Source organism: Gymnoscopelus microlampas, assembly GCF_963454915.1.
Source record: "Gymnoscopelus microlampas genome assembly, chromosome: 13".
Taxonomy (NCBI): Eukaryota; Metazoa; Chordata; class Actinopteri; order Myctophiformes; family Myctophidae; genus Gymnoscopelus; species Gymnoscopelus microlampas.
Genome location: NC_139950.1, coordinates 46272013 through 46299920, shown reverse-complemented (window position 1 = coordinate 46299920; position 27908 = coordinate 46272013). Strand labels below are relative to the sequence as shown.

The 27908-nt window shown below is 43.4% G+C and overlaps 1 protein-coding gene across 2 annotated transcripts; it reads left to right on the top strand.

Annotated features, from left to right (window-relative positions):
- The first annotated feature begins 635 nt into the window (after positions 1–635).
- On the top strand, positions 636–27708 carry oga (O-GlcNAcase). 2 transcript variants are annotated; one of them, XM_084076882.1, is made up of 19 exons: positions 636–1076; positions 2142–2313; positions 3405–3456; positions 3545–3642; positions 3805–3935; positions 4508–4679; positions 5408–5506; positions 5635–5919; positions 6523–6681; positions 7421–7614; positions 8907–9149; positions 10028–10258; positions 12270–12444; positions 17156–17241; positions 18258–18362; positions 19210–19307; positions 20556–20748; positions 21609–21774; positions 24413–27708. In XM_084076882.1, exons 1-19 carry the CDS (start codon positions 1029–1031, stop codon positions 24547–24549), a joined length of 2844 nt encoding a protein of 947 aa, XP_083933008.1. In that variant the 5' UTR covers positions 636–1028; the 3' UTR covers positions 24550–27708. The 2 variants fall into 2 exon arrangements, with proteins under 2 accessions (XP_083933008.1, XP_083933007.1); XM_084076881.1 differs by having other exon boundaries at positions 2139–2313.
- The last annotated feature ends 200 nt before the right edge of the window (positions 27709–27908 follow it).

Sequence of the window (27908 nt, the reverse complement as noted above, 5' to 3'; positions counted from 1 at the left end):
ACCAGTGTGAAAGTGGGTAAAAGAAGGAGGGGGGAAATTGACGCATCTCTTTCTAACATGAACATCTTGGCGGTGGTTACGTCATTATTGCCATGTCCGCTTATTATAAGCGATTTTGGGCTTATTATTCCTGTAAAGTTGCTTGTAAATATTGTTAGGCTAGTTGCGGGTTGCGTTTTTTTTGGGGCTTGTTTCTAAAGTGTAGTTGCTTATTTGGGCTTATTTCCATATTTGTACATTATTATTTAAACCAATGGTTCTCAAATATTTGTATTAATTAGTGTTGTGCCAGGGAGCCCCCCTGTCCCCCCATACCATATCTGTGTTGATAGAATGTTTCTTCCAAATCTTCCAAATCTTCTACTTTTTTTTTTCTTCAAGACATTTTGGAAAAGATTCTTCAAGATGTTTGGCAGATCTACAAGCTCACAACGCGTCACGAATTATGCGCTTGTAGATCGCCAATGTATAGCCAATGTACCGCCTTGTTTTCATAGGCTGCCTGGTCGCTTATCTCTCTCACAATATCTGGCAACACCGGTTTTCGTGTCACCCAGATCCGGATCTGACCGGTTCTATCCGGTCGTATGCGCATGCGCACTGGGTGTAAACAGGAAGAACCGACTAGAAACCTAAAGGAAAAGCTGAAAGAGGAGGAAGAAGACATCACATCACAGAGCAGAAAAACACCTTTAAACATCTACTTTATGCACGAACTGGCGCAAACAAGAGACGCCGAACCACACACACCTTGCGTAGCGGTCTTTTAACAACAGCAATTATAATATTGATAATTGCTAACATACGCTAAAAAAGGGCCAGACAGTGACGGCGGATTAATTCCACCTCTAATGTAATGGCCTCCTCCTGCTGAGCTCGAGCTGCACACAGACTGGTCCTCGGCGGGTCGGGTGGGGCTGTGCTCTAAATCAAACAAACCCTCCGCGTTAAGGCTGTCTCACTTTAAGCTTTAGTTCTGCTGTTCGGGTTGGTTTGTTTTATATCTAATAGTGATAATAACAACAACAATGGTTCAAAAAGACAAGGCGCAGGTGGAGTCTCAACAACAGCAGCAGGTCAGTGGTGGTGGATGATAATGAATTACTCACTCATTTGTTACTTAAGTAAAAGTATCAATACTCTATTGTAGGAATAGTCTTATACAAGTACTTTGATTGACTGATTTAATACTTTATTAGCAGTAAGTACAGTTCAATACAAAGTCTGCTAAGAGGATTTTAAACCCAAGAACGCCTATGGCTTGTTTCTATTGTTTCCTTGTACAAGTTCGGTATTCAACATTTAACTTGAGAAAAAAAGTACAAAAGTATTGGCATCGAAATGTACTTAAAGTAAAAGTACTCGTTATGCAGAATGAATGCCCAAGTTTTCCGATGTATACAAATCTTTTGAAAAAATGGAATAGCAGATATACAAGACATATATGCAATGCGTTGTGAGGTTGTAGATCTGCTATTTTCAAACAGCCTATGTCAAGTGTCTTCAACGTTTTCAGGCTAAGGACCCCCTAGCTGAGAGACAGATGAAGCAGGGACCCCCTTTATATTGCATATAATTGTGTTTCAGATTATACCTTTTTTGTTTACTTGGTCTGCTCTTTTTTTTCCCTCTACACCTTTACCTCTTTGCCAAAAAATAGCCGATCTACAAGCTCACAACGCCTCGCAGCGCGAGGCGTTGTGAGCTTGTAGATCTGCTATTTTTGGCTAAAGTTCTACTCAGAAAATGGATGCTAGGGTTTAAGTGGTTAAGGTAAAACAAAAAAATCATATCACACAAAAAAATGGCGGACCCCCTGTAGTAACTCTGAGGACCCCCAAGGGGTCCCGGACCCCCTGTTGAAGACCCCTGGCCTAAGTATATATAGGGCTGAAGTGATTAATGAATGTGTTGTAATAATAATCAAAATCTACAAAATAACTAGTAACTAAAGTTTTCTAATAATTGTAGTGGAGTAAAAGTACAATATCTGCCTCTGAGATGTAGTGGAGTAGAAGTAAAAGTACTGAAAATTGGAAATACTCCAGTAGAGCAACAAAATAATCCTCAAAAGTGTACTTAGGTAGTAAGTACAGTACTTGAGTACATGTACTTAGTTACTTTACACCACTGTGCAGCAGGTTGAGGTGGAGCCGAACCTGTGCTCGGTACCGGAGGAGGCCTGCTGTGTGGTGGAGGAGGAAGGAGCGCCGGGCTCCGTGGTGGAGGAGGTGCAGGAGGAGCACGGTCACCTGGGCATCGCGGTGGAGACCATCACCGGACACAGGCCGTTCATCAGTGGAGTCGTGGAAGGTAAAAAAATCGACTAGTCTACACGCTTATTGATGTGTTGTTGGAGGTGGTGCTTGCCCGACAATAACAGATCTGCAAGCACGGCGTCTCCCGCCGACAAGAACAGACATACACGCTGTCAATGCGATGCATTGACAGCTTGCAGGTCTGTTCTTGTCGGCAGGAGAGAGAGAGACAATGCAGTGTGTGTCACTGGCGCAGTGGTCCATTGATAAATATTCATCTTGTCGTGACTGGTGGTGGGTTCATAATTTGAAGATGGCCATGAGAGTAAATCTGAACCTGGGGGGGGGGGGGGGGGGCAATTAATCTAATATATATTAGCCTCGCTCCCAGCCTTTACTCATCTTCGAAGAGAAAAGCCTGGTCACGACCTAATGCAGAGAGTGTCTATGGGGCGGAACCTCCGTCGTACGTATTTCCCCCCGGAAACTATCTTTCTTGACCGATCACAACACTCGTTTCATTCACGGAGAATGTAAATAGATTTGTAAAGGGTCAACGTCATTTCCTTGGGCAGTACTGCCGCCAAATCCCGGTACTTCCGTTTAGACACTCAACCGGCTAGGTCTTGCCCAGCGTGAAAAAGAAAGAAAAAAAAAAAAAATATATATATATATAGTATTGTTAATCATTAATTAAGTATTATTATTATTATTAGTAATCAAATCATCAAATTAATAGTATGCTTCTTTCTTGGAGAACCATAAATATCACAGAGGAGCTTTCTTCAGCAGTGCCAACCCTGTCCCCCTAGTCCAGGCCTATTACACCTGATTAAGTGGCCAGTTAGTCCCAGTTTATACCCCAGGGCAAGTGTCCTGTCCAGTAATCCCAGTTTACCCGGGGCAAGTGGCCAGTAGCTTCAGTTTATTCCCATTGGAAAATGGCCAGTAGTTGCACTTAATACCCGAGGGCAAGCAGACAGTAGTTTCATTTTATACCCCGGGGCAAGTAGCCAGAAGTAATAGTTTACACCCCCGGGGCAAGTGGCCAGTAGGCCTGTTTATACCCCAGGGCCAGTAGTAACAGACAACTGATGAATGTCAGCAGACCCAGACTGCATTGACGCTGTTGTTTGTTTGACACAGGCTTTTATGGTCGGCCATGGACAATGGAACAAAGGAAAGAATTATTCAGAAGGTAGGTGACCGTATGTTTTGCACTGCACTACAGTGACTTTGGTTATTTTTCAGCTTTATATTGACATGGACACCTTTTTTTTCCACAGGCAACACAAATGGGGGCTGAATACATATCTTTATGCTCCTAAAGATGATTACAAACACAGAATGTTCTGGAGAGAATTGTACTCGGTCGAAGAAGCAGGTGAATTCTCTCTTCTTATTAGAGCTTAAGTCAACCGGAGTAAAATTGTCTCAAATTTTATAGTAACTGTTTTCGTTTTGAACATTTTTAAACTGTTTTTGACTGAACATCTCAGTACTAACTGCAGTACCAATAATTGATTATTCTGTTCAACTGTTGCAGAGCAACTCATGACTCTGATCAGCGCCGCAAAGGAGCACGGGATAGAGTTCATCTACGCCATTTCCCCAGGACTGGACATCACCTTCTCTAATCAGAAGGAGGTTTCTACCCTCAAGAGGAAACTTGATCAGGCAAGAAGACAGCATTTTTGATAATCATAAAAATATGTAATAAAACACATTTGCAATGGCATCAGCATGTGTCCAATGCATTTCACCAATTTCCATTATATATTGTAATATTATATTAGTGGTTTTCAACCAGTGGTCCTTGAGGGGGTTCCAGGTGGACCCCAGCTAAATGATGGAGAGTTGGTAACCAAATGGACCCTTAGATCTTTAACTCTCGAGAGCGTAAAATGAAACCAAATGGACCCGTAAGGGTCCATTTGGTTTCATTTTACGCTCTCGAGAGTTAAATTATTGTTAAACCTCTGCATTACTTAATTTACTAGAAGTCTACACAATTACAGAATGTAGAAGAATTGTTATTTTGATCAACGTTTGCCAACGTTTGCCTGTTACCAACATCAATACAGCATGGACTTGTGGACAAAATCTTATAGTCTTGGGTCTGAGAGGCTAAATCTCATAAAACGGTGGTCCGTGGCTCAAATGTTGAATAAATGATGGACCTTAATATGAAAAGGGTTGAAAACCCACTGTATTATATAATTGCCATTTACTTTACCACTGCCTCTTAGGTTTCTCAATTTGGCTGCAAGTCGTTTGCCTTATTGTTTGACGACATCGACCACAACATGTGCCCGGCCGACAGGGAGGTGTTCAGCTCATTTGCGCATGCCCAGGTGTCCCTCACCAATGACATCTTTCAGTACCTGGGAGGGCCAGAAAACTTCCTCTTCTGTCCCACAGGTACGTCATTGCCTTTGGCTGTGCTTATTTATTACAGATCTTTAACCGTTTGGCCTGAACCCTAAAACTAGGGTTAGGGTTAGATTATTGTAACTCACTGTATACTGGCATCGATCAGGCGTCACTTAGGCGTCTGCCGCTGGTCCAGAACGCAGCTGCCCGCCTCCTCACTGGCACTAAAAAACGTGACCATATTAACCCCAGTTCTGGCCGCTCTTCATTGGCTCCCTGTTAATTTTTTAGAATCAATTTTAAGGTTCTTTTATTCGTTTTTAAAACCCTTCACGGTGTGTCACCCTCTTATCTCTGATACACTCGAGCCCTATATTTTTTATTTAAGGTCTGCAGACAAGTTGCTGCTGGTCGTTCATACGACTAATTTGAGGAGCAGGGGCGACTGTGCTTTTTTGACTGCGGGCCCCAGGCTCTGGAATATGTTGCCCCTCCCCATTAGATCTGCCCAGTCGATTGGGGCTTTTAAAACCTTACTTAAAACTCACCTGTTCCCTCTTGCTTTTAGTAGTATTTAGCTCTCCTGTTCTTTATTAAGTCTGCATTGTTTTGTTTTTCTTTGTTGTCCTGTGTCAATGCATATTATTTGTTGATGCTTCTTTATGTTTGAATTACCTAGTTTTAACCATGTTCAGCGCTTACGACTGTTGTAAATGTGCTATACAAATAAAGTTTGATTTGAAATATAAATGTATTCCCTTTTGCCTGAAATGCAGAGTACTGTGGAACCTTCTGCTACCCAAATGTTGCACAGTCGCCCTACCTCCACACAGTGGGAGAGAAGCTACTGCCTGGCATTGAGGTGTTATGGACCGGTGAGTCTGATGCCGTGGAATGTAGTTAGGTCAGCAGCATCATTGCTGAGCCTTACCGTATTAATCTTCTACTCGTATGAAAGATAATTTTGTGTGATGATGCATGATCTGTTATGCAATTCCTCCAGGTCCAAAGGTGGTGTCCAACGATATCACAGTGGAGTCTATCGAGGAGGTGACTAAAATCATAAGGAGAGCGCCGGTGATCTGGGACAACATCCACGCCAACGACTATGACCAGAAGAGACTCTTCCTGGGTCCCTACAAGGGCCGCTCGACGGAGCTCATCCCCAGACTGAAGGGCGTCCTCACGAACCCCAACTGCGAGTTTGAGACCAACTTTGTGGCTATCCACACCCTGGCCACCTGGTACAAGTCCAATATGAATGGAGTGCGCAAGGATGTAGTTATGAGTGAGTATGATAAAACTCTTAAACTTGTGAATTGAACCACTTTGAAACCTTATATACTTTGTTGACCGAAGACCCTAAGGGGTCTATACTTGGTCGCCCCCCCTCTACACAAAATCTCTTAGGCAAAGATAGGCGCGCTACAAGCTTGTACTGTATATATATCACCTATTTTGCAGAATAGTGTCCCTTTATGACACGCCCAGATTAGGGAAAAATGGTCCATTTATATAGCCCTTTTATCCAAAGCGCTTTACATATATGTGCATTACATTCACACACACATTCATACACCGATGGCGGAGGAAACCATGCAAGGCACCAACCTGCTCATCGGGAGCAATTAGGGTTTCAGCGTCTTGCTCAAGGACACTTCGACACTAAACTCTGGGGGAGCCCGGGATCGAACTGGGAAGCTCATCTGGCCACTCTACCCCTGATCCACTGCCACCCCTCATGTTAGGGATGTTAGGGTTCATGTGGGTAAATATCTTGAAGTGGATTAAGTATGGTCACTGCCCCGATAATTTGGTCACACATCTGGTATAGCAGTAAAGGTCCTCCTCTCTCTCCATTTCCTTACCTCTTCTTCTTTTCTTTTCCCAGCGGACGGGGAGGACAGCACGGTGTCCATCCAGATCAAGTTGGAGAACGAGGGCAGCGACGAAGAGCTGGAGACAGACATGCACTACAGCCCTCAGCTGGCGCTGAAGCTGGCCCTCACCGAGTGGCTGGGGGAGTTCTGTGTGCCTCATCAATACAACAGTAAGTCACGTTATTACTTTCCACACCGCTGTTCTAGAGTTCTCAAATTCTGCCCGAACCCAACCCGACGTTTTTGGGCCGGGCAGGGCCGAGAATGTATGCCAATTAGGATGCAGCTCAAAGTGAACTTTACTCTAGTTCGTCGCTGTCCGACCTTCCTAGCTCGTGTTATAAAAAGAAAACTGGTGAAACTTGTTTGGCCTTCTATTGTTCTCTTGTTCGATCTCCTTCCCACTTGCCCCCCACCCCTCTTCTTCTTCTCTCTCCCCACTCTTCTTTCTATGGAAATTAACGTTGCGATGGGAATGATGTACAAAAACTAATTTCACCCACTTTTTTACCTTGTAAACCTGTGATGTGACAATAAACCTGATTCTGATTCTGATTCTGAAAATGGCCATTATCTCTGGAACGGAAGGTCCTATCTGCTTAGTTTGAAGCTTATTGGATGCATGACTTTGAGGACATTAGGCACATATTGACACTTTTCGGGTTTACGGGCCTAAACTTATGGTAATTGTTCAGTTAGGGCTGGGCCTTAATTTTCAGGCCTGTTGAGAACTCTGTTCCACATTATGTGCCACCTGTGGTTTCTGCTGTATTCGCATAGCTCTTGCTTTGGCTTACATGTGTAATGTTTCTTGGATAGCCTACAGCTATAATTCTTTCAATGCTTGTTGAGAGAGCATGATGCAACATCATGTTTAAGGCAAGGCTACGCTTTTCTTCTTCTTTTCAGGCCGACAGGTGCTTCTCGCCCATGCCAAGAACTCGGCCGTAGACGTGTTGTCCCAGAGCGCCCCCCCTCTCTGTTCCGCCACCACGGTCACCGGTGTGTTCCAGCAGCCCATCATGTCCCCGGCGGTGCCGTCGCTCGGATGCCCGGATCCAGATAACCACCCCATGGCCAAAAGACACCAGGGAGTACAGGAGGTACGTTTACTAGTCCAGTTGTTCTCAAACTTGTTTGTGCCACCAAGAACCCCCAAATATATATATTTGGCCGTGGACCCCCATCTGAAAATGTTTTGTGCCAGTACCAAGAAAAAAAAAATCACACCCTGTGTGAAGGTAGCGGCGCCTTTGATACATTTTGTCATCGATATGTGTTTATAATGTGTTTATAGCCATGTGTCACGTGAAGCTTGACCAATCACTTTGTTGACGGGTCTGACCAATCAGAACGTTGACAGGTCTGACCAATCAGAACGTTGACGGGTCTGACCAATCAGAACGTTGACGGGTCTGACCAATCAGAACGTTGACAGGTCTGACCAATCAGAACGTTGACGGGTCTGACCAATCAGAACGTTGACGGGTCTGACCAATCAGAGCGTTGACGGTGAACACGGACAAAGTCAGGTATAGAGCAGGATCCACTCTATACCTAAAGGTATAGAGCGGCTAGCGCCGCTAAAAATCACAGCTAGAAGATCCTGGGTTCGATTCCCACAGGGGACGCTGTGGGTGCTGGGGGCGTGTTCTCTCCTCCGTTTCATCAGCGCCCATACCCTAGGTGGGGTTGGCGAAAGGGCCTTTCTGTGTGGAGTTTGCATGTTCTCCCCGTGTATCCTAGGGTAGGTACCCTCACAAAAACATGTAGTAATCCTGGTCACTATACTGCCTCCCCTGGCCAGCCGGGGCACCTGATGGAGGGGAAGGGAACTGGTTGGAATAACGTGTTCCTTCCACGAGCTACGTCCAACCAGGGAAACTCTCCCCTGTCAGGTGACAAGAAGGTCAGTTGGCTCTCATGCATTGAAGGAGGCATGAGCTCGGCCCTGGCCTCCCTAGGTTGGCAGAGGGAAGGTAGTGCCCAGGATTACATAGACAATTGGCACTGGGTGTTAAGAATAAGGTTACAAAATCGTGGGATAAAAAATTAGCAAAAAAAAATAGCAGATATACAAGCTCCCTGCACGGCACGAAGTGGCGCGCTGTGAGCTTGTAAATCTGCTATTTTTGAATAGCCAGTGTAAAAATTGATAAAATGGTTAAAGTGATTGTGATGCTATATTAACAAATTTCACTGAGGACCCCCTGGAACCCCCCCCCCCCCCCCCCCCCCCCCAAGGACCAATGGCACAAACCACATTTACCATTTACAAATGAGGTGTATAAATATAATGTATGAATGGGACTGTCATTTATATGATATCTATCTTCGAATTTTTCGTTGGGAAGATCTTTGCGTGAATGTTTTCACTTTGTGTTCCCCCGGGCAGACTGAGGTGGAGGAGCCCATGGAGATGGTCGTAGAGAAGGCAGAGCCAGGAGCGGGCGTGGAGCCCGACTCCGAGGAGAAGCTCGTCATCGCTCCCATCCTGGCCGACAAGATGGCCGACGACCTGAAGCCCATGGACACGGACAAGGAGAGCCTGGCGGAGTCCAAGTCTCCGGAGGAGTCCCTCCAGGAGGACTGCTGCAGCGACATCGCCCCCATGCAGACCGATGAGCAGCTGAAACAGGTACGTTTACTGCTGTTTGTGTGTGTGTAGGTAGGCCTGTCACAGTTATTACATTATTGCCTGATTGCAATTATTATGCATTGTTTCCATTCATCTGTATACATTGATCTGTTTAAAAATAGCAAGAATAGCTCACAACACGTCGCAGTTGTAAGCTTGTAGATCGGCTATTCTCACTAAGTTTTGAAAGTATCAAATTATGAAATGCATGGATTGTTCGGCTATAGTAGTCATTTCTTTTGTATATATTTCAGTAATAATAGAGCACCGAAGTCTGACGTAATTTACACATCCTACCTGGTTCGAGGTTTTCCACCCCCGTTCTGAATTCCCATAGACGTCTTTAATATCGCGTCAAATAAGAACTGTGTTCCAAAAATAAACAAATGATTGGTGAATGAATGGTTTGACTCTTATGGATATGAAGCATCAACTGACGGTGAGAAAACAATAATGTTACTTCCGCCGAATTAGTTACATTTTCGCCAGAAACAGACTGTATCAAATATAAGTGACTGACTGTCATAAACGATACAGAACCTCCTCCCTGATAATATCGCTGAGACAGTTTGTTTATTTTTGGACCACAATTCTCATATGAGACGATTCTAAGATGACCCAATGTTATTCTCCATAGAGAAATTACTTTACGAACCGGGGGATGAACGAGTGACGTCAGGACTTCTGTACTCTATAGGCCTTGATTTTTAGTTTACAAAACTTAAGGCAAACAGAAATGTAATTTCTATATTATGCTCCATCGTTCAAAGCCAAAAAAACACAATTAAATTGTGAATAATTGTACGCTATTTTGTATGTTGTCATGACTGTGACAACCCTTATTTGCTTGCTGATGCAAGCATACATCTTCCGGCTAGATGTTTGTGGCTGGTCTCAATTTTCCTCAGGATCTGTTCGTGCCCGGCCCCGACGAGAAGCCCCTGTTCACCACCGAGCCCCTCACGCTGGAGGACCTGACGCTGTTGGCGGAGCTGTTCTACCTGCCCTACGAGCACGGGCCCAAGGCCGTGCAGATGCTGAAGGAGTTGCACTGGCTCAGAGCCAACAGCAGCAGTGTCAGCGTCAACTGCAAGGGCAAGGATCCCGAGGTATGCGTCCAGTGTTAATTTTGACGACAATTCTTTATGCTCTTTTGAATAAAAATGCATTTTAGTTTTTGTCATATTTTAGTAATCTGAAATGTTTTTGTTTTAGTCTATATCTACGGTAGAGGACTAAATATCATACGTTTTTAGTTGACTAAACCTACAGTTGATTTTGTCGACTAAAATCTGTTTTGGTAGGCCTTGATGTCCTCGTAATGGCTGATTTTACACTTGATTGCATGCTGAAAATAGCCGATCTACAAGCTCACAACGCGCTGCGATGCGTTGTGAGCTTGTAGATCTGCTATTTTCAGAGCGCAACACCCACATGCAACTAAGCATAAAATGACTTGTCAGTTGACTAAACCTACAGTTGATTTAGTTGACTAAAAAGCTATTTCGGTAGGCCTCGATGGAGTTGTAATGCTTGATTTATACCTAGCTGCGATCTACAAGCTCACAACGCATCGCAGTGCGCAATGCGTTATTTATTAATTATTTTGCAAATTTGTGCCTATAATGACAATAAATAGGGAAGCCAGGTTGAAAGTGGTTAATATCCAGCTGCTACAAAATGGTGGAGGTGTACTTCCTACACGGCCCATTGGGTGGTGCATTTGTGACATGGGACCACAGAGTTCTATTTGGAAGAGGATGTGCCTCTGCTCTAACAGGGTATCCATGGTAGGGTTGGGCACTTTTAAAACGGTACAATTTTTTTTATTGATTCCTATTTGGTTGTGAATATAAATTAATTGTCGTCAGTTTTGCTGTCTGTTCGTCTGTAATAGGTTCTGTGTATATAACTACCTCTGGATTTCAAGAAGGTGGCAAACTCCGGTTCCGGTTCAGTTTCCTGTAGCTTCGTTTGATTGGCTCGGCCGCAGATTTGAACGGGAAACAAAATTGACACCTTCAAACGTGTTTTCCGGTTCAAATCTGCGCCCGAGCCAATCTTAACGAAACTGAAACGGAACGGGAAATGAGTTTGCCACCATCTGGAAACCCGGGACTACAGGTTATGCACAAAATCTATTGTACAGTTCTGTTCCAACAAGCTGAACTTACAACTTATTTCTCACATACACTCGTGGGATCCAGGCAGCACCAGTAAACGTTGGGACGTTGGCAAGATTCGCCGTCAGATGCCGGCATCCACCATTTGTAGGATTTGTGTGCCATTTCGCCTCTAGTGGCTCCAATTGAGATGGCGGATCTTCATCAATTGTTTGGTGCTCATGTTGTTGAGAGTCAGTAATATCAGCATATCTCGCTTCCCGCATAGCATTAACTACTACTACTTTGTTGCGTGCGCTGTGTGGCGCACTGTGGCACAAAATGACGTGTTGTGACTCACAACTTGTGAGCTTGTCGGTTGACTATTTTCTACCACCACTTAGTGTTGATTTTGACGGCAATTCTTTATTTAGTTTTAGTCAGTCTTTTGAATAAAATTCCATTTAGTTTTAGTCATATTTTAGTCATCTGAAATGTTTTAGTTTTTGTCTAGTTTTAGTTGACTAAATATCATAAGATTATAGTCGACTAAATCTACAGTTGATTTAGTCGACTAACATGTATTTTGGCGGTGCCTTGATGGCGTCGTAATGGCTGATTTTACACTTGGTTGCATGCTGAAAATAGCCGATCTACAAGCTTGTAGATCTGCTATTTTCAGAGCGCAACACCCACGCGCAACCAACCATAAAATGACTTGTCTTTTAGTTCTACTGGATCTCTTCTCCACTAGTCCCTAGTTAGCCTAGTTTTTATTTGTTGACGAAATTGTCAATATATTTAGTCTAGTTTTAGTCATCATAGATTAGTTTTTATTTAGTTTTAGTCAGTGAAAAAAGGTAGTCGACGAACATTATTCGTCATATTTTTAGTCGACAAAATCAACACTGCAAAGTTATACAAAGTTATAGTCAACAAAGTTATAAATCGGGCTTAAGGATATTTTTCTATCAATTCTAACAATTTTCCCCACCACTTTTTGTCCTTTTCGCTGCAGGTATTAGAGTGGCAAACGAGGGCTGAGCAGTTCGAGGTGTCATGCTGCTCCGTCATCCAGATGTTCACCCGTCTGTCCAACTCCGCCAACCGGACCATCCTCTACGACCTCTACACCTACATCTGGGACATCAAGAGCATCATTTCTATGGTCAAGTCTTTTGTCCAGTGGCTAGGTATGTATGACCGGGGATGCCGAGCACTGAACCCCCACAAAGTAGTGGCAAAAACAATTTTGCCTGACCAAAATCCGGCAACGCAAGTATCAACCCTTATTTCGGATTAAGCTGCTAAGTACACAGAAAATCATTCGATGACCAATTTGCGAGCAATCATGGTGGCTGCAAGGAATTCCTCTTCCAGGCTAGAGCTTCATAGTTTAGTCACGCACATATATAATCATAAACATATTCTGCACAATCTGCATAACAGATGGTAGTGCTCAATGTTTGACCTGCATTCCCCACCTGTACTTCAGGTGAGAACCTGAGCAGCCTCTTAATTCTTGTAGTTTGAGCTAATCGCCTTCATTAACGCCAATCACGTCGGACCAACTCGGCCACAATACACATTGCATCGTAGTAGTTTTGATTCTATTTATTGCTCTTTTTGTGCTTTTTCTACACAATCGTGTGTAAATGGTTTAATTTGTCTGACTGAATGCCGCCTGCACTGCTAGGACTGACCGACCCCCATGACAGGTTTCTCCATTTTGGGTTGTATACCAGAACTAGATCTTCTGTGGTGACTTGTCTCTCCAGCAGGGTCACTGCTGCTTGCTGTGTGTGTCCAGTAACATCACTGTTGCATTCCCAACCCCAGACACACTTGCTTCCATCGCTCTTATCTGTGGGGATGGGCACTGGGGGAAAATCCCTACCCTACCTCCCTCCCCCCACTTTCCTCCCCCATGCCCTAGCGCGCACGCGAGCTTGGACAGCAAGGTGACTGGGAAGGCCATTCTGGTGCCACGACATCTCCCAAACCAATCTGAGAATAATTGGAAAATGAAGGACATGATGACATCCTTCACGTTCAGCTGTTTTGAACAGATGAACCCATTATTTATTATACAGCATCCTCTCTGATCTACTCTATTGAGTAGCCTTAATAATGAAGAGGACCCAAATGTATTGAAACCCCCTGAATAATTTGCTCAAACTGTATCAAAGGGTGACTCAACTGGTATAGAACTAGCCTAATTTGTCTCTTTCTCTCTCCTTTTCTCCCTTTCCTCTGCTCGTTCTCTCTCTCTCTCCATTACCTCCCCTTCTCCCTCTCTTTCTCTCTCTCACACTCACTCACAAAATGCAATGGGGAGCACCATGATACAACTTGAATGGCATTCGGTCTCGATTACACCGCCTTACAAAATGGAGTGTTGCTTTTGACGGGAGTGTAAAGGCACCAGCATGGCCCTGTAACCCAGTTTCATTCACAGGTTTCTGTCCTGTCCGGCTATCAAAAGCCGGTACAGCTGAGAGGACTCTAACCTGCAGTACACAGCAGGCAGCATGCCCACACTGGCAAAACACACCATCATTCAAAAAACTCAATACCTCTGGTATGCAAATTATCACAACGGCTCTCACCAGCAACCAGGGAAGCAGAGCTATTCATTACTATGAAAATGACACTTTACTGTGTGTCTGCCATTTGAACCTGTGCTAGTATTAGCGTGTTACTACAGCCTTTAGCTGTTGGATGCTGTTGCAGCTGACACTCAGTCACTACCACCCCTGGTTTTTGTGCTGAGAATACTTACTAATAATTATTTTCTACTGTTTTCTCCCTTCACTGTGTACAGATGGAGTATACACGTTTCTACTGCTTTCGGATCGACAGTGGCCGATAATATGCACAGTGCAGATCTGTCATCTGATTGTTGTTGTTCATTTTTTTTATTGGGTTTTGTTTGTTTTCCTTTTGTCAAGAGTGATCAATATATATATACATATATATATGTATATATTTATGTGTATATATATATATATATAAATTATTAGAAGTAGAGGAAGCAGCCCCCGGATGAAGTCACATTTTGCGCAGCGACTTAGCTCAGTGATAAGTGTTAACTCCAAAGATCTCTCTCTCTGGCAGCTCCTCTCTAACTTGTTGTTTTGTTTTTACCAGTAGGCTAATAGAGATGGCTCAGACCAGCCCCCTGGTGCACCTACTCAAGGGAATACACACTTGACTTTTAAAATGTAACTGTGGGATTAGTTTGACTGTGCAGTCAACAGTCTATGTACTACTAACCATCAGTATTGATGGCAGAGTAATTTGGGGCCAATACTGTATGTCCGCTGTGCATCACTGACTGTCTTTATTGCAGACTTAGTCGGTAATTTGGGTTAAAACTAGTGGTGTAAAAAGTACACAAATATTTTACTTCGGAATCAAAATATACTTAAAGTACCAAAAGTAGAAAGTACTCATTATGCAGAATGTTCCATTTCACAGGTTTTCAAATGTATAAAAATCCTTTGAAAATAGCAGATCTACAAGCTCACGACGCATTGTGAGCTGGTAGATTGTCTATTTTCAAATGGACGAAATGTATATAGGGCTGAAGTGGTTAATGTATGTTTTGTAATAATAATCAAAATCTACAAAGTAAGTAGTAACTAAAGTTTTAAAATAATTGTAGTGGAGTAAAAGTACAACATTTTCCTCTGAGATGTAGTGGAGTAGAAGTAAAAGTACTGAAAATTTGAAACACTCCGGTTAAGTAAAAATACCTCAAAATTTTACTTAGGTTCAGTACTTGAGTAAATGTAGGTACTGAGTTACTTTACACCACTGGTTAAAACCCTGTCGTCCCTATTGTGGGGTGAACGTTTGGCGAAAATAGCCGATGCGCTGTGACTGAGTTTGAACATTGACTATTGTCAGTGAAGAGTTCTGGCATAGCGGACCTAGGATAGAGCTCTGGGGGATAATATTTTCTTAAGTCTCTCATGCATGTCTCATCATATGGGGGTGCTGAGCGAAAGCAACGTTTTGACTTCCCTCTCGTTGGGTGCACCTGTGCGCTGTGCTGTGCCAGCTCGTCAGAGGTCAGGGTGAGGTTGATGTGTGATGTTTTTGGTGTGTTCCGGCACCCTGCGCGCTTGCATTTGTCTAGTCACATGACTAAGGGCTTCTCCTTCCATTATCAGCAGGTTCAGACATAACTCTGTACAGTCCATATAGACGGAGACAGTGGCTCCTCCTCTTGTCTGTCAAGAATCATGATAAGCCGCTGTTGTGTAGCTTGTTGAGCTTTTTAAAAAATAAGGTTCTGGATAGCAGAAAGCTATGCGCTTTGTGTAGTCACTGAAGACATGCCCCCCCCCCCCTCCCCGCCCCCAACATGCTACAGTGTGTTGCTACTGTGCATTTCATTGCTGGTCTGTCTTGATCATGTCTTTGAATAGTAGGTTGAGATGTCACCATGTTATGGGGGCGAACAGCCTTTTACTGTGTTGTTGAAGCGCAAGGGGGCGGGTGGGGAGAGAGTCAGCGCGCTGTAGTCAAGGCACAGACTACTGTGTTGTTGACGGGCAACGGATGCACGCTTATGAGAAACAACAACAATAAAACCTGGCAAAACAGTTTGCCAGGTTTGGAGGATAAAGGAAACATTCAGTCTAAATGTCCAGTTTGCTAATTCACAACTACTGTGCCAGATATTCCCCACACCAAGAGAGTAAAAAACGGAAAAAAAACGTTTCAGTCATTATTCACACCGACTTCACTGTAGCCTATAGTAGCCTTTTCATAAATTATATTTGTACTTAGGCTGTCCTGAAAGTTTATAATATTTAGAGAAATTTTAAGTTTCAAATACAAAAGTAGTAGTAGTAGTTGTGAATTAGCAAACTGGACATTTAGACTGAATGTGTCCTTATCCTCGCTAATGCACGCAACTGTTTTTCCAGGTTGTATTTTTGTTGTTTCTTATAAGCATGCATCCGTTGTCCGTCAACAACACAGTAGTCTGTGCCTTGACTTCAATGCGCTGACTCTCTCCCCACCCGCCCCCTTGTGCTTCAACAACATGGGAAAAGGCTGTTCGCCTGACGCGTCTTGATCATGTCTTTGAATAGTAGGTTGAGATGTCACCATGTTATGGGGTGGGGGGTGGGGGGTGTTCATCCCTCCTTTCTCTCTGTCCTGGTTTGATAACTCAACGCTCCCCCAGTCATGTGACGAGGCAGATAAGATGAGAATGTGACTTCAGACGAGGTGCAGCAGAGATCAGATCAGAGGGGTGATGGCAGCTGAAGCTTACTTTTGAATTATAGGTGCAGTTACATTTCGTTTGTGTGGCTTATCATGACATGGGAATAATTCTGGACTCTGTATAGGCTTAAAGATGGCATTTCTTTTAAAAGCCACTTGCCCAGTTCTGCTGGAGTACAATGTCATACCCTATGCTTTCCTTATGGGTGGAATAGCCTTAAGAAGGCGTCCTATCTTTGGTCGTGGACCTTTGCTAGGAAGAAATAGCCAGGTCCTGAGGGCCACGTTTTGTTATATTTTCATTTGACAGAGTTTGGGGAATATAAATCACAGAGGCATAGTTTTGCTTTCAAAAGATGATTATTATGACGAGTCCGTCCGTAAAATGGACCATGTAAAATAAGAGACGTAAGCTTTAGTTGCTTGAGCCCCATTTCATCAGAAAGCTTTTCTTTTTTATATAATTTGACTTTTCCAAACCACGTCCTTTTTTTTTAAGCGTTTTTTTTTTAGTAAAGAATTGACTTATTTATTTGGATAATGATAGATACCTCTGTGACCCCTACCCCCCCCTTCCTCCCCATTTGACCATCCCTTTCATTTGTGTCCGAGAGCCCCCATCCTGTGGTAACGATGTCCGCTTGGCTCTGCTCCTAACAGGGTGTCGTAGTCAGTCCTCAGCACAGTTCCTTAGTCGAGACCAAGAGCCCTGGGCCTTTAGGGGAGGTCTAGCAGGAGAGTTCCAGGTATCCAATGCACTGAATCTACAGCAATCAAATGGAAAAGAGTGTTAAGAGTAAAAGAAGACAATGATAATGCGTGCGCAGGTATGAGAGGGTTTGGTCTGTCTAAGGTGAGCTGATCAGATATTGGTTTCAATGGGGTTCAGAGATGTGGTCCAAAAAGAGGCCAAATGTTTGACATGGCACTTCCTAATCAAAACCAAAAAAAATGAATTAATACGTTCTTTCAGCGACTGCCCAAAGGAGATGCTGCTTTTCCCTAGCGCACGCAGTTGCAAGCGAGCATGGCTAGGTTTTTATTTTCATGACATCTCATTTCTTTGCAGGAAAAGCACAGCGCAAAAAATATACCCCCCCCACACCCCTCCCCCACACCCCCTTTCACCCTTTGCACGCACTTGCATCGCAGCGCCAGCGTGTTCGCCTGCGTGTTCGCCTGCGGAAAACTCTACGAGCAAACGCACTTGTCTTAGCCTACAAGTCAAAACCTCCATTCTCGGGAGTGTAATGACACTCACAGGGGGGGGCAGTTATAATACTCTTATTCAATTACGTAACGTCAGCAAATGACAAACTTTCATCTTGGGCTTTTGCTCCTGGAGTTTTCGTTCTCTTCCTGCGCAAGCATCATTACTTTTCTCAACAGGAGGGTCCCGCGCGATGCCTTTAGAAAAGGGAAAGGAGCATCTCCTTTAGCCAGTAAAAACCTTGCTCAGACCAAAACGCTGCTTTTATTGAGTTTAAAACAAATTTTGCGTCTTGTTTGTTGTTGTTTAGCAGTCAGAAAAGTGTCATGTTTGCTGCCGTTTTCCCACTGTCAGATCAACAAGGGATGTGAGCATTTTAGAAGTTCCATCTTTTTTTATAACTTTTTTTTTTACAGCACAGGTTTGCTGTGCATGCTCTTTTTGATCTGATAGTGGCTCAGCTGCAGCAAATGGACCATGAGGCAGTCAGCCATGGCCAAGCAAGCACTAGTGACAGAGGAACTTAAACCTGTTTGTTTTGATGCCCCACAGCGATTGTTGCCAATAGAGGGGGCAAACGATCTTTTCTTCCAGCCCCCACCTTCAATGCCAACCTCCAAAATGTATGCCTTAAGGCCATACTATCCCAAAGATAAGGTGAGAAGTTAATTTGTTTGATAATATTTTTTAAATGGTGATAATATAGCAGATCTGCAACATGTTCTGAGCTTTTAGGTGGTCTATTTTGGCTATTCGGGCTATTTATCATATTAAAATGTTTATAGGGTTTAAGTGGTCGTGTATGTCCTGTGAATTAGAGTTATTCAAGATCCAAAGCCCCCAAACGGTCATAAACCACTGTGATAGATTTTTTTTTTTTTTGCTTGAATTGTGTTAGTTTAAGTGTGAAGTGCTAGTAAGTAGAATATTCCCAGCAGAACTGGCCTAGTTTATGCGGCAAATGCTTTGAGGTTAATCTACCATGGGCTGTATGCTTAACCAATAAACCGAGCGTGCTGCACTTAAAGGCAGCTGCTTTTCAGCACTAGCTCTCGATCAGGGCTTGTCGTGGCTGAGCTAAATTAGCTTTGAAAATGTACAGATTTTAGAGAGCTTTAGTACGTAACTTACATGTCCTCCTACCCGAGATTCAAACCTGATTCAAAGCCTGCACGAGGGCCACAATTTGCTGCTGAGCTAATACAGGAAGCCCAATTGGGCAGACGATAAATGTAATCTTGAGCTTCATGCAGTACCACGTGTTAACCAGTAGGTGTCCTACCATGACCACAGGATCTTAATGTCTCAATATAAGAGCAGGGAGACCAACTACCCCCACCGCAGCAATGTGAACATTTTATTCACAAAAGAAGTTATGGATTGCAGGTTTAAGGGCAGGTTATTCTGCATGCGTTGTATCACATCACAACCTCTAATGCCTGTTGTCTGTCTGTTTGTCTGTGTGTGTGTGTGTGTGTGTGTGTGTGTGTGCGCGTGTGTGTAGGGCGCAATCTATAAAATCTGCAAAGAGATGTACTCTGAAGGATACGAGGGGGAAATTATTCCTTTCCCTGAGCAGGACCCCGACCTCATAGGAGACAGGTATTTAATTTCAAACCTTTATTTATTCTCGAAGGACATTGAGGTTGCCCTCATTTTCAGTGTCGTCGAGATACATCACAGTACAATTTCATTTTCATTTTCACGTCAATATTCATATCAATGACGAAACAAAACAGAAACATAACAAACACAGAAATGTTCCCTCATCGTGTGATACAACACAAATTTAAAAGCAGTTGCAGACACTTGTGGGTAGGTCTGCAATCAAAGATTTAAATTGACCATATGTTATTGGGTAACAGATCTTAAATCTAAGCTGTAGGTCATTCCAAGTGGTTGGGGCACTAAAACAAAAGGCTGTTTTCCCCAGTCTTTACTTCGGGGACCTTTAGCTTGAGCCAGTCACAGGAGCGTGTCCTATGTGTTACAGGATTCCAATCCAGCAGAGATTTAATATACAATGGTAAAGTCCCTTCAATTGCCTTTAAAAATAAACAGGTGCCAGTGTTTGTCTAAAATGTAAATCTGTCGATTTACATTTTAGATTAATCGAGAAGTGCCCTTTTGGACTTAATGGTCCGTTTATGCTACGCAGAACATTTATGTGTGCGCGAAGCTGAAGTGACAAGCAACTGTACAAAGTATAGTTTCTCCGGAAGCCCTTGAACGTACTGTAGAGATGGAAGAGAGTCAATGATGTTAATCAAACAATTCCAATCACACACCATTATGCACCCCTGTTATTGTTATACACCAAAAGGATTTGTTATGAAAGAAATGTTTCTTTTGTTTCTGTTTTCGATTAGTTAGATCAGTGGTTCTCAAACGTTTTCATGTCAAGGACCCCTAAATGAATGTGTATTTGGCTGTGGACCCCATACAAACAGTGTGGTGGTAAAAATGTAAAAAATATTCAAATATTTTAAAAAAATGTAAAAAATAATATACACGCATTTTCAAAATAAATCTGCATTATTGTTTTTAACAGCTGATGTATATAGGGCCCGGGGGGTCCCCGAAAAACACTTTGAGAACCCCTGCATTAGACCATGGGACCACCATAACTCTGAGAGTGTACAAATGGAACCAAATGGACCCGTAAGGGTCCATTTGGTTTCATTTGTACACTCTCAGAGTTACAGCCACATAAGGGTCCATTTGGTTCCTAACTATCCATTTATCCGGGTACCCCCTTGAACCCCCTCGAGGACCCCTGGGGGTCCCCGGACCCCACTTTGAGAAGCACAGAGTTAGATGAACTGCTATACCCCTGCTGTCTCTTCACAGGTTGGTAGGAGGCTTCCTGACTCTGAGTCCAGACTACGGCTTCGTGCTGGAGGACGAGGAGAGGGTCTGCGGCTACGCTCTGGGCACCGTGGACGTCAAGCCCTTCATCAAGAAGTGCAAGCTGAGCTGGATCCCCTTCATGCAGGAGAAGTACCTGAAACCTGACAGTGAGAAGGACCTCTCAGAGGCTGATGTAAGGCTCACTTTTCCCCAATATGATCTGTATATCTTGTGACATGATATTGTGTTTTGTGTTTATCCACCTAAGCCCCCATATATCTGAGAGTATACAACGAGTGTTGTACAACGAATAGTGAAAATAGTCAAGCTACAAGCTCTCTAGACTGAAAGAACGAGCCCAATCGATGGTCTTGAAAGGCGGATCCAAACCCAGCCGCCCGGATTCGTGCGGGGCTTCCTATTGCCTCACCAATCTATGTTGTTCTATTTTGATGGTGGTCCGCGGCCAAATACATATCATTTTGGGGGTTCTTGACATGAAAAAGATTGAGCACCACTGATATAGAAACATACGTTTTTCAGAAAACTGTTGAGATTTAGGAGACATGTAGAATCGGCTTCAGGTCTCAATGGGTTAATCTAATAAGGGTCCATTTGGTTTCATTTTACACTCTCAAGAGTTAAATTATTGTTAAACACCTGCGTTTGCCTGTTATTATCTCTCCTATGGTACCAACATCAATACAGCATGGAAGTGTGGACAAAATCGTATCCAACGACAACAAAATATTCTAAGTCTTGTGGTCTAATCTCATCAAATGGTGGTTCCGTGGCTCAAATGCCGAATAAATAACAGACCTTGATATGAAAAGGGTTGAAAACCACTGATTTAGACTGATGCTAGGTTCTTGGTTTACCTATGAGCCTAGATTACATGTATGTGTTTACCTTGTTTACTGTAAGTCACTCTGGATAAAGAGCGTCTGCTTAAATGCCCAAATTGTAAATTGCTGAATGACATGGCCAAAATAGGGACACCGGCCAAGTTGAACGTGATTAAATGGACGTGTGTCGTCTCTGTCATACTTGCAGAAAATGATGCTAAGCTTCCATGAAGAAGAGGAGGGCGAAGGCCTCCCCGAGTCCTTTCTCTCCAACTTCCCCTCTCTCATTAAGGTCGACATTCACACCAAGGTCACCGACCCCAGTGTGGCCAAGAGCATGATGGGATGCCTGCTGTCTTCACTCAAGGCAAACGGTAGGTGACCGAGAGCCTGAAATCTTGTTTTTTTTTCACTAGGAAGCCATGGTCTCAATTGTGTCAAAAAGCTGCTCTGATTAAAGGCAGGTACACACTGCAGGACCTTAAAGTGCTCGGGGGGGGGTCATCTGATCGTTAAGCATAACACACTGCAGGAGTTTATTTCTTGAAATCGGCTGTCATAATATCGTTGTGGTCTTCACAACACGATTGATCCCCGACAAGGGCTGACACACTGTAGGATAGTTCACTAGGATGCTATCTCCAGAGTCAGACCCAATACATACATTTGTGTTTATTCCAATTAATTTTAATCGACGTATCCCGTGATATGCCTCTCTCCCTCTCCCTCTCTCTCGCACGTCAAGTGCGTTGAAGCAGTTGACATGTCCACTTATTATAAGCGACTTTGGGATTGTTTTTCTGTAAAGTTGCTTGAAAGTGTAGTTGCTTTTTTGGCCTTGTTTCCTAATGTTGTTTGAACGAGTTCTCAAACATTTTCATGGCAAGGACCCCCAAATTAATAATAATAATTAATTGTCCACAGAGGCGCAGACCTCCCCCTTCTGAAAATATGTTGTGCCATAGACCCCCAGCAATATCAGACCTAATGTCCTGCAGTGTGTACCTGCCCTAAGTATTAGCACGTTAACAGTGCTTTTGGATCAAAGGTAATCTGATGTGTTGAGTAGAGTTCTCAAATTCTACCCGAACCCGAACCGGCCCGACCCGACGTTTTCGGGCCGAGCCGGGCCTCAAAAGTATGCTAATTGGTCGGGCCGAGCCGAGCCTCGGGCTCAATTAATAAAAAATAAATAAAAAAAAATTTAATGTTTTTTTTTCTTTTTTTTAATAATATATTTTTTGATTCTGTTCTGTCTGAATGTGTATTTATCTATTATGAAGATTGCGCTGACTGGCTGGCGTTAACTTGCACTGTGCTGCTCAGGGAGGGCTCAGGCAGCAGAGCGAGAGAGAGTAAAAAAAAAACGATTCTGCTTTGGGGCGAGCGTTCCGGTTACTATCGGAACGCTCGCCCCAAAGCACACTCGCCCCCATTCATTTCGCGGACAGAGGCCGCCGGATTAGACCTGGGGCGAGTGTGTTTTGGGACGAGCGTTTTGTGATTTCATTCACCGCTTGTTTACAAGTCGAATTTGGGGAAACAAAATAATTAGGAGCTCAAAAACATAATGAGAGGATACAAGAGATATCTGTGCAACAGCTGCAAAGTGTGCACATTTAAGCAAGTATTTTAAAACAGTGAAACCTACCGAGGAAAAAGAAACAGAAAGTGAAAGTGATTTCTGCGACTCCAGTACAAAAACCCACGGCAAATAACGTCGGTCTACACCAACCTTCAACAATAGCGGTACATTCAGTGGTCAGGTTCGTTCAGAAATCAATTGAAGAACGCAGGAGCGAGCTTTCCATATAGCCACGCGCGAGAACGTGCATACACGCAGTACACTACACATGTGTCAATGTTTACGTCGTCAGATCTTGAACGTATCAGCTGGGGTTGGCGGAGCGTTCACAACCCGCAGAGACACTCCAGCGTAAATACAAGCATTTAACTTAATTTAAATCAGCACAGTGTAAGTTAACGTCAGCGCCTTCAGCGCCATCTTCATAATAGATAAATACACATTCAGAACAGAATAATAATTTTAAAAAAATATTAAAGAAATAAAAAATAATATTTATTTTTTTTTCCTTTTTTTTCTCCCCTCGGGTTTTTTCGGGCTTTCGGGCCTAACATGACGGTAATACTTGGGTTCGGGCCGAGCCTCGGGCCGGCCCAGTCGGGCCCAGTTAGGGCCGAGCCTTAATTTTCAGGCCCGTTGAGAACTCTAGTGTTGAGTCTGCACTTAAACATCCAGCCAACATCAGGAATTAAAGGTCATCCACACCGAGAATTATAACTACTAGACCATACCCGGTCGACGCATCCGTGGGGGGATATGCGCACATGATCTGGCAACCCGGGAGGCGACATTGTTTGACACATAAACGCTAATGAGAAGCTGAGATTTGATGAAATTGAAAAACGGGCTTCACAGTTAAGGTCAGATGGTAATGGTTAATGGCTGTGTGCAAAATCAGAGCAATTGGTCCAGCCACTGAGGAGAACCGGGTAGCTTCACCTACCACTACAGAGGTTACTAGAATTATAGTAGGATGACGATAATAACTAATGTCATTTTTGAAAATAGTTCTAAATCAAGTGGATGGTAGGGTCCACACGGCAAATATAACGGCAACACTGGTGAAATATCTCGTAGCTGTCACTTTCAGAGCGATTTGATGAACGATAGGAACGCTGACAGCCAATCAAAATCCAATCCAGATTTACCAGGTGTCACGTTCAACACATTCATCATGTTTACAGAACGTTATCATTCATCAGGGTTGATGCTTACATGCATATTTTTATCTTTAATTGTGTTTATAGTTATCATTCATGGTATGGACGACCCTTTTATTCAGAAGCCCAGAGAAATTGTACACAGCCATATCCAAGCTTTTCTTTATTTAAACTATATTGAGATATCCTCTTGTACTACATAAGGTGTAAAAACAAATTCTGTTCTTCTTTCTGTTCCATCCCTGCATGTGTCGTTTAAACCTCCAGGTTCCCGCGGCGCATTCTGCGAGGTGCGTTTCAACGACAAAAGGATGTTGGACTTCTATAATAAACTTGGATGCTTCGAGGTCGCCAAGATGGAGGGCTTCCCCAAAGACATCATCATTATGGGACGCAGCCTCTAAAAAACAGAAAACGCCAGCTAGCTACCAAGACAATGGCTCTGCTGCGGGGAGAGAACAAGCCTCTCTGGGGCTTTTCAAAAAAATGTGTCTGCTACCTTCATCAGACAAACTTTTGAGTTTTATATTTCATAACCATCTGGGCCCACGGCCCAGACGACCTGTTTTTAGATAGTGGATAGAAGCACAGCGGCTGTACAGATTTCTGGTACTGTTCCTATACACGTTAAATGGCTCCATTGAGTTCCTTCTGAGAATCCAAACGGTCAAGGTTCCACGAGGAAGTCGTCCCCGGTCTCGGCGAGGTCGGTTGATTTGAGTCGGGATGAGTTGCCCTTCCTGCATTGAATTGTGGGGTATCCAATCTCACAGTGTAGTTCAAAGAGAGGCAGGAGGTCAACCGTTAAGGCTGAGTTACACTTAGATGTACCGAAAAATAGCCGATCTTGTAGATCTGGTATTTTTGGTGCGCGACAACTAAGTTTAAATCAGGCGTTATCATTTATTCTGGTAGCTGCTACGTCTGTACGGTCCCCACCATGACATGACGCAGAGTCTCTGTCTCTGAAATAGACAGAAAGTGTGTGAAAGTAAGATGCTTCGTCGTCTCCATTATCCTTGGAGAAAGAATGCATCTAGAGACTGACGTAGGAGACCGTTGTGTAGGCTGTAATACCTGAAACAGCAGGCCTTTGATTTGTCACAGTGTTCAACTGATTCATGCGGTGTAACTGGCATTTCTATGCCGATAGATATCTACTGCATATGGAAGGTGGAAAGTGTGGCTTTTTGTGATTAGTTTGAGAGCCCTCGGTAATTGATCAGTATCGATGGAAAAAGCTTTACGTCTAAATGACTCGAACTCATCTCCACGGTCTGCTTGAGTAGAGAGAGGGAGAAGCTTCCATTGGTCAATGAACGTGATTCTCAGCCCAGACCTTTTCAGTGCTTTGCTTTTTTTTTAGCCATGTGTTTTCAAACCTTTTCCTAATGTCCCTTTTGAACTCTCGCCTTTCAGTTAATTGCCTTTTTTTTTTTAAACTTTAGTTTTAACGCCGCAGAGGCCAGTGAGTTTAGACATTGATTTTATTTCATGGCTTTTCTAACCCGTGTCAGTCAGTCAGACTCGGGTAAAACTTGGTGACAAGCGTTGACCTTTGCCAGGCTTGGCAAAGTGACGGCAAAAAGGTTTCAGAAATGTCATCCTTTTTTTTTTCTCTCTCTCATAATTGTTCTTTAACCGGGTATGTTTTAAGCATCAAGCTCAGCCATCAGTAATGCCTAGCTACGCTTGATTTATACTCCATCGCACGACTGTTCTTTTCGACAAGTGTTTTTTGTTTTATGAAATACAAATAACATTTCCATTCTTTTAGGCCCACATGACAGTTTGTGGCTAACCAAAACAAGACCTGGGGCATTCAGATCAGCACATAAAAGAAATGAAAATAATTCATTTGTGCAATGTAGACAAACATTGTGTAGCGGGGAGTTTGAGGAATTTGATTGGTTAAAAATGTATGCTTAATTTGTACTCCTATCGTAAGATGGCGTCACATGCCGAAAAATAGCCGGTCTACGAGCTCCATCGAGCTAGTAGATGGGCTATAGTCTACATCAGGCTTAAATACCAGAGTTATGACTGAGCTGATGGAAGTTTGAACACTCATATTGATAATAATAACCACTAGCCACGCCCTGAAAACAGTGGCTGATCTGGCTGTGTTCAAGAGATTGCAGTGTTCCCCCCGCGTTCAGAAATGATGCAGCCGCAGCAGACCGCTCTGCTCGGCCTACGGTCAAACGGTGTGACCGGTCACGTTGTCACCTTTCTTGTTTAAATTGCATTCCTTCCTGCATTTGTTTTATTATGGCATTGCACACTCTCGAATGAATGTTCCCTCCAGTTAAAAGCCCTTGTGGCCCTGAGCAGTGAGTGCACTCGTTATTGTAGGTCAGTGGTCCATTTGGTTCCATTTGTATACTCTCAGATTTATGGGGGTCCTTGAAATTAAAATAAAGTTTGAGAACCACTGTTGTAGAAGGGTTATTAAATCCTGTCACCAAAAGTGGCACTGAAATCCCCCCCTCCCTGCTACTCGTACTAAAGAGTAGGGGGGTTTGGAACAAATATTTCTAGGCCTTTTTTTCGTATCTTATGTCTTGAATGTTTTATACTCTTGGTGTGTTTTAGTTTTAGTTTTTTTTGTAAATCTACCAAGTAAAAAAAAAAAGGAAGAAAAAAAGAAGGCACTTTGAACCATAAAAGAAGTGCTGCTTGAGTTGCTTTATTATTATTATGACGGATCAGCAGTTTGTTTTCCTCATTGCTCTTCAGTAGATGCCTGCCAATGTGATGTTTTTGTTTTGATACTGTTGTACATTCATTCATGACGTGCATGTATGAGGTTGTATTGGATTTGCTGCGGCAGAGGCCATTAGAGAAACCTCATCTTATGATACATGAGGGGTTTGGGAGGGGGGGGGGGGGGGAGAGCATGCCGCCCGGGGCTCTATGGGCATAATTCTCTGCAATGTAGACAGTTAGGAGCTGGGCGATCAGTATCACGATTGTTTCAAACTTTTGGTCTCGATTATCGGTTAATGAACGATTATTAAAAAAATTAAAAGGTGAAAGCAGACTTACAAGGGTCCATGTAGATCGGCTTCTTTCGTGCACCACCATTGTAAAACAGTATACAGGGTTAAGTGGTTGATCAGAGTGATCGATTCACTCGATAATTTTGTTTCGTGTCAATTTGTTGATATGCAACACATCAAAAAAATATGTATAAAAAAAAAAACGCTCCTCGATTATTCGATGAACCTTCATGAGCAAGATTGACGGTTTATTGGCTCTAGATATCTGTTTTGATATATTTTTTTGGTTAATTGCCTAACCCTGTTAATCACAACACATCTGTTGAATGGTTTGGTCTTCAGCAGTGGTTCTCAAAGTGGGGTCCAGGGACCCACAGGGTTCCTTGAAGGCGTCCTAAATGGTCCCTAACATGTCTTAACTCTTTTGAGGGTGTACAAAGGGAACCATGGGCGCATTTGGTTCCATTTTGTACACGGTCCTTGAAATGACTTTTGAGAACCACTTGTCTTCAGTGTTGTGATAAGAGATGAGGCTGCAACCCTGCGGGAACGCAGGTAGTTCTAAGACCGGTTTCTCCGAATGGAGGTGTGGGTTCAAATCCCACTTTTGTCACCATGCAATATTAAGATAATATTCATAGAGACCGGTCCTTGTGTTCAGTCAGCCATCTTTATTTTAGATCTACCTGCGTTTCCGGGCGGGGGGGGGGGGGGGGGGGGGGGCAGCAGCCTTATCTCTTATCACAACATTCAGCATTCTG

What these genes read in the sequence shown, in the direction of transcription:
- oga (XM_084076881.1), top strand. Translation starts at nt 1,029, where the DNA reads ATGGTTCAAAAAGACAAGGCGCAGGTGGAGTCTCAACAACAGCAGCAG. An exon ending in AGGAAAGAATTATTCAGAAG is followed by an intron (nt 3,457 to 3,544) that starts GTAGGTGACCGT and finishes TTTTTTCCACAG; the next exon opens with GCAACACAAATGGGGGCTGA. An exon ending in CTTCCTCTTCTGTCCCACAG is followed by an intron (nt 4,680 to 5,407) that starts GTACGTCATTGC and finishes CCTGAAATGCAG; the next exon opens with AGTACTGTGGAACCTTCTGC.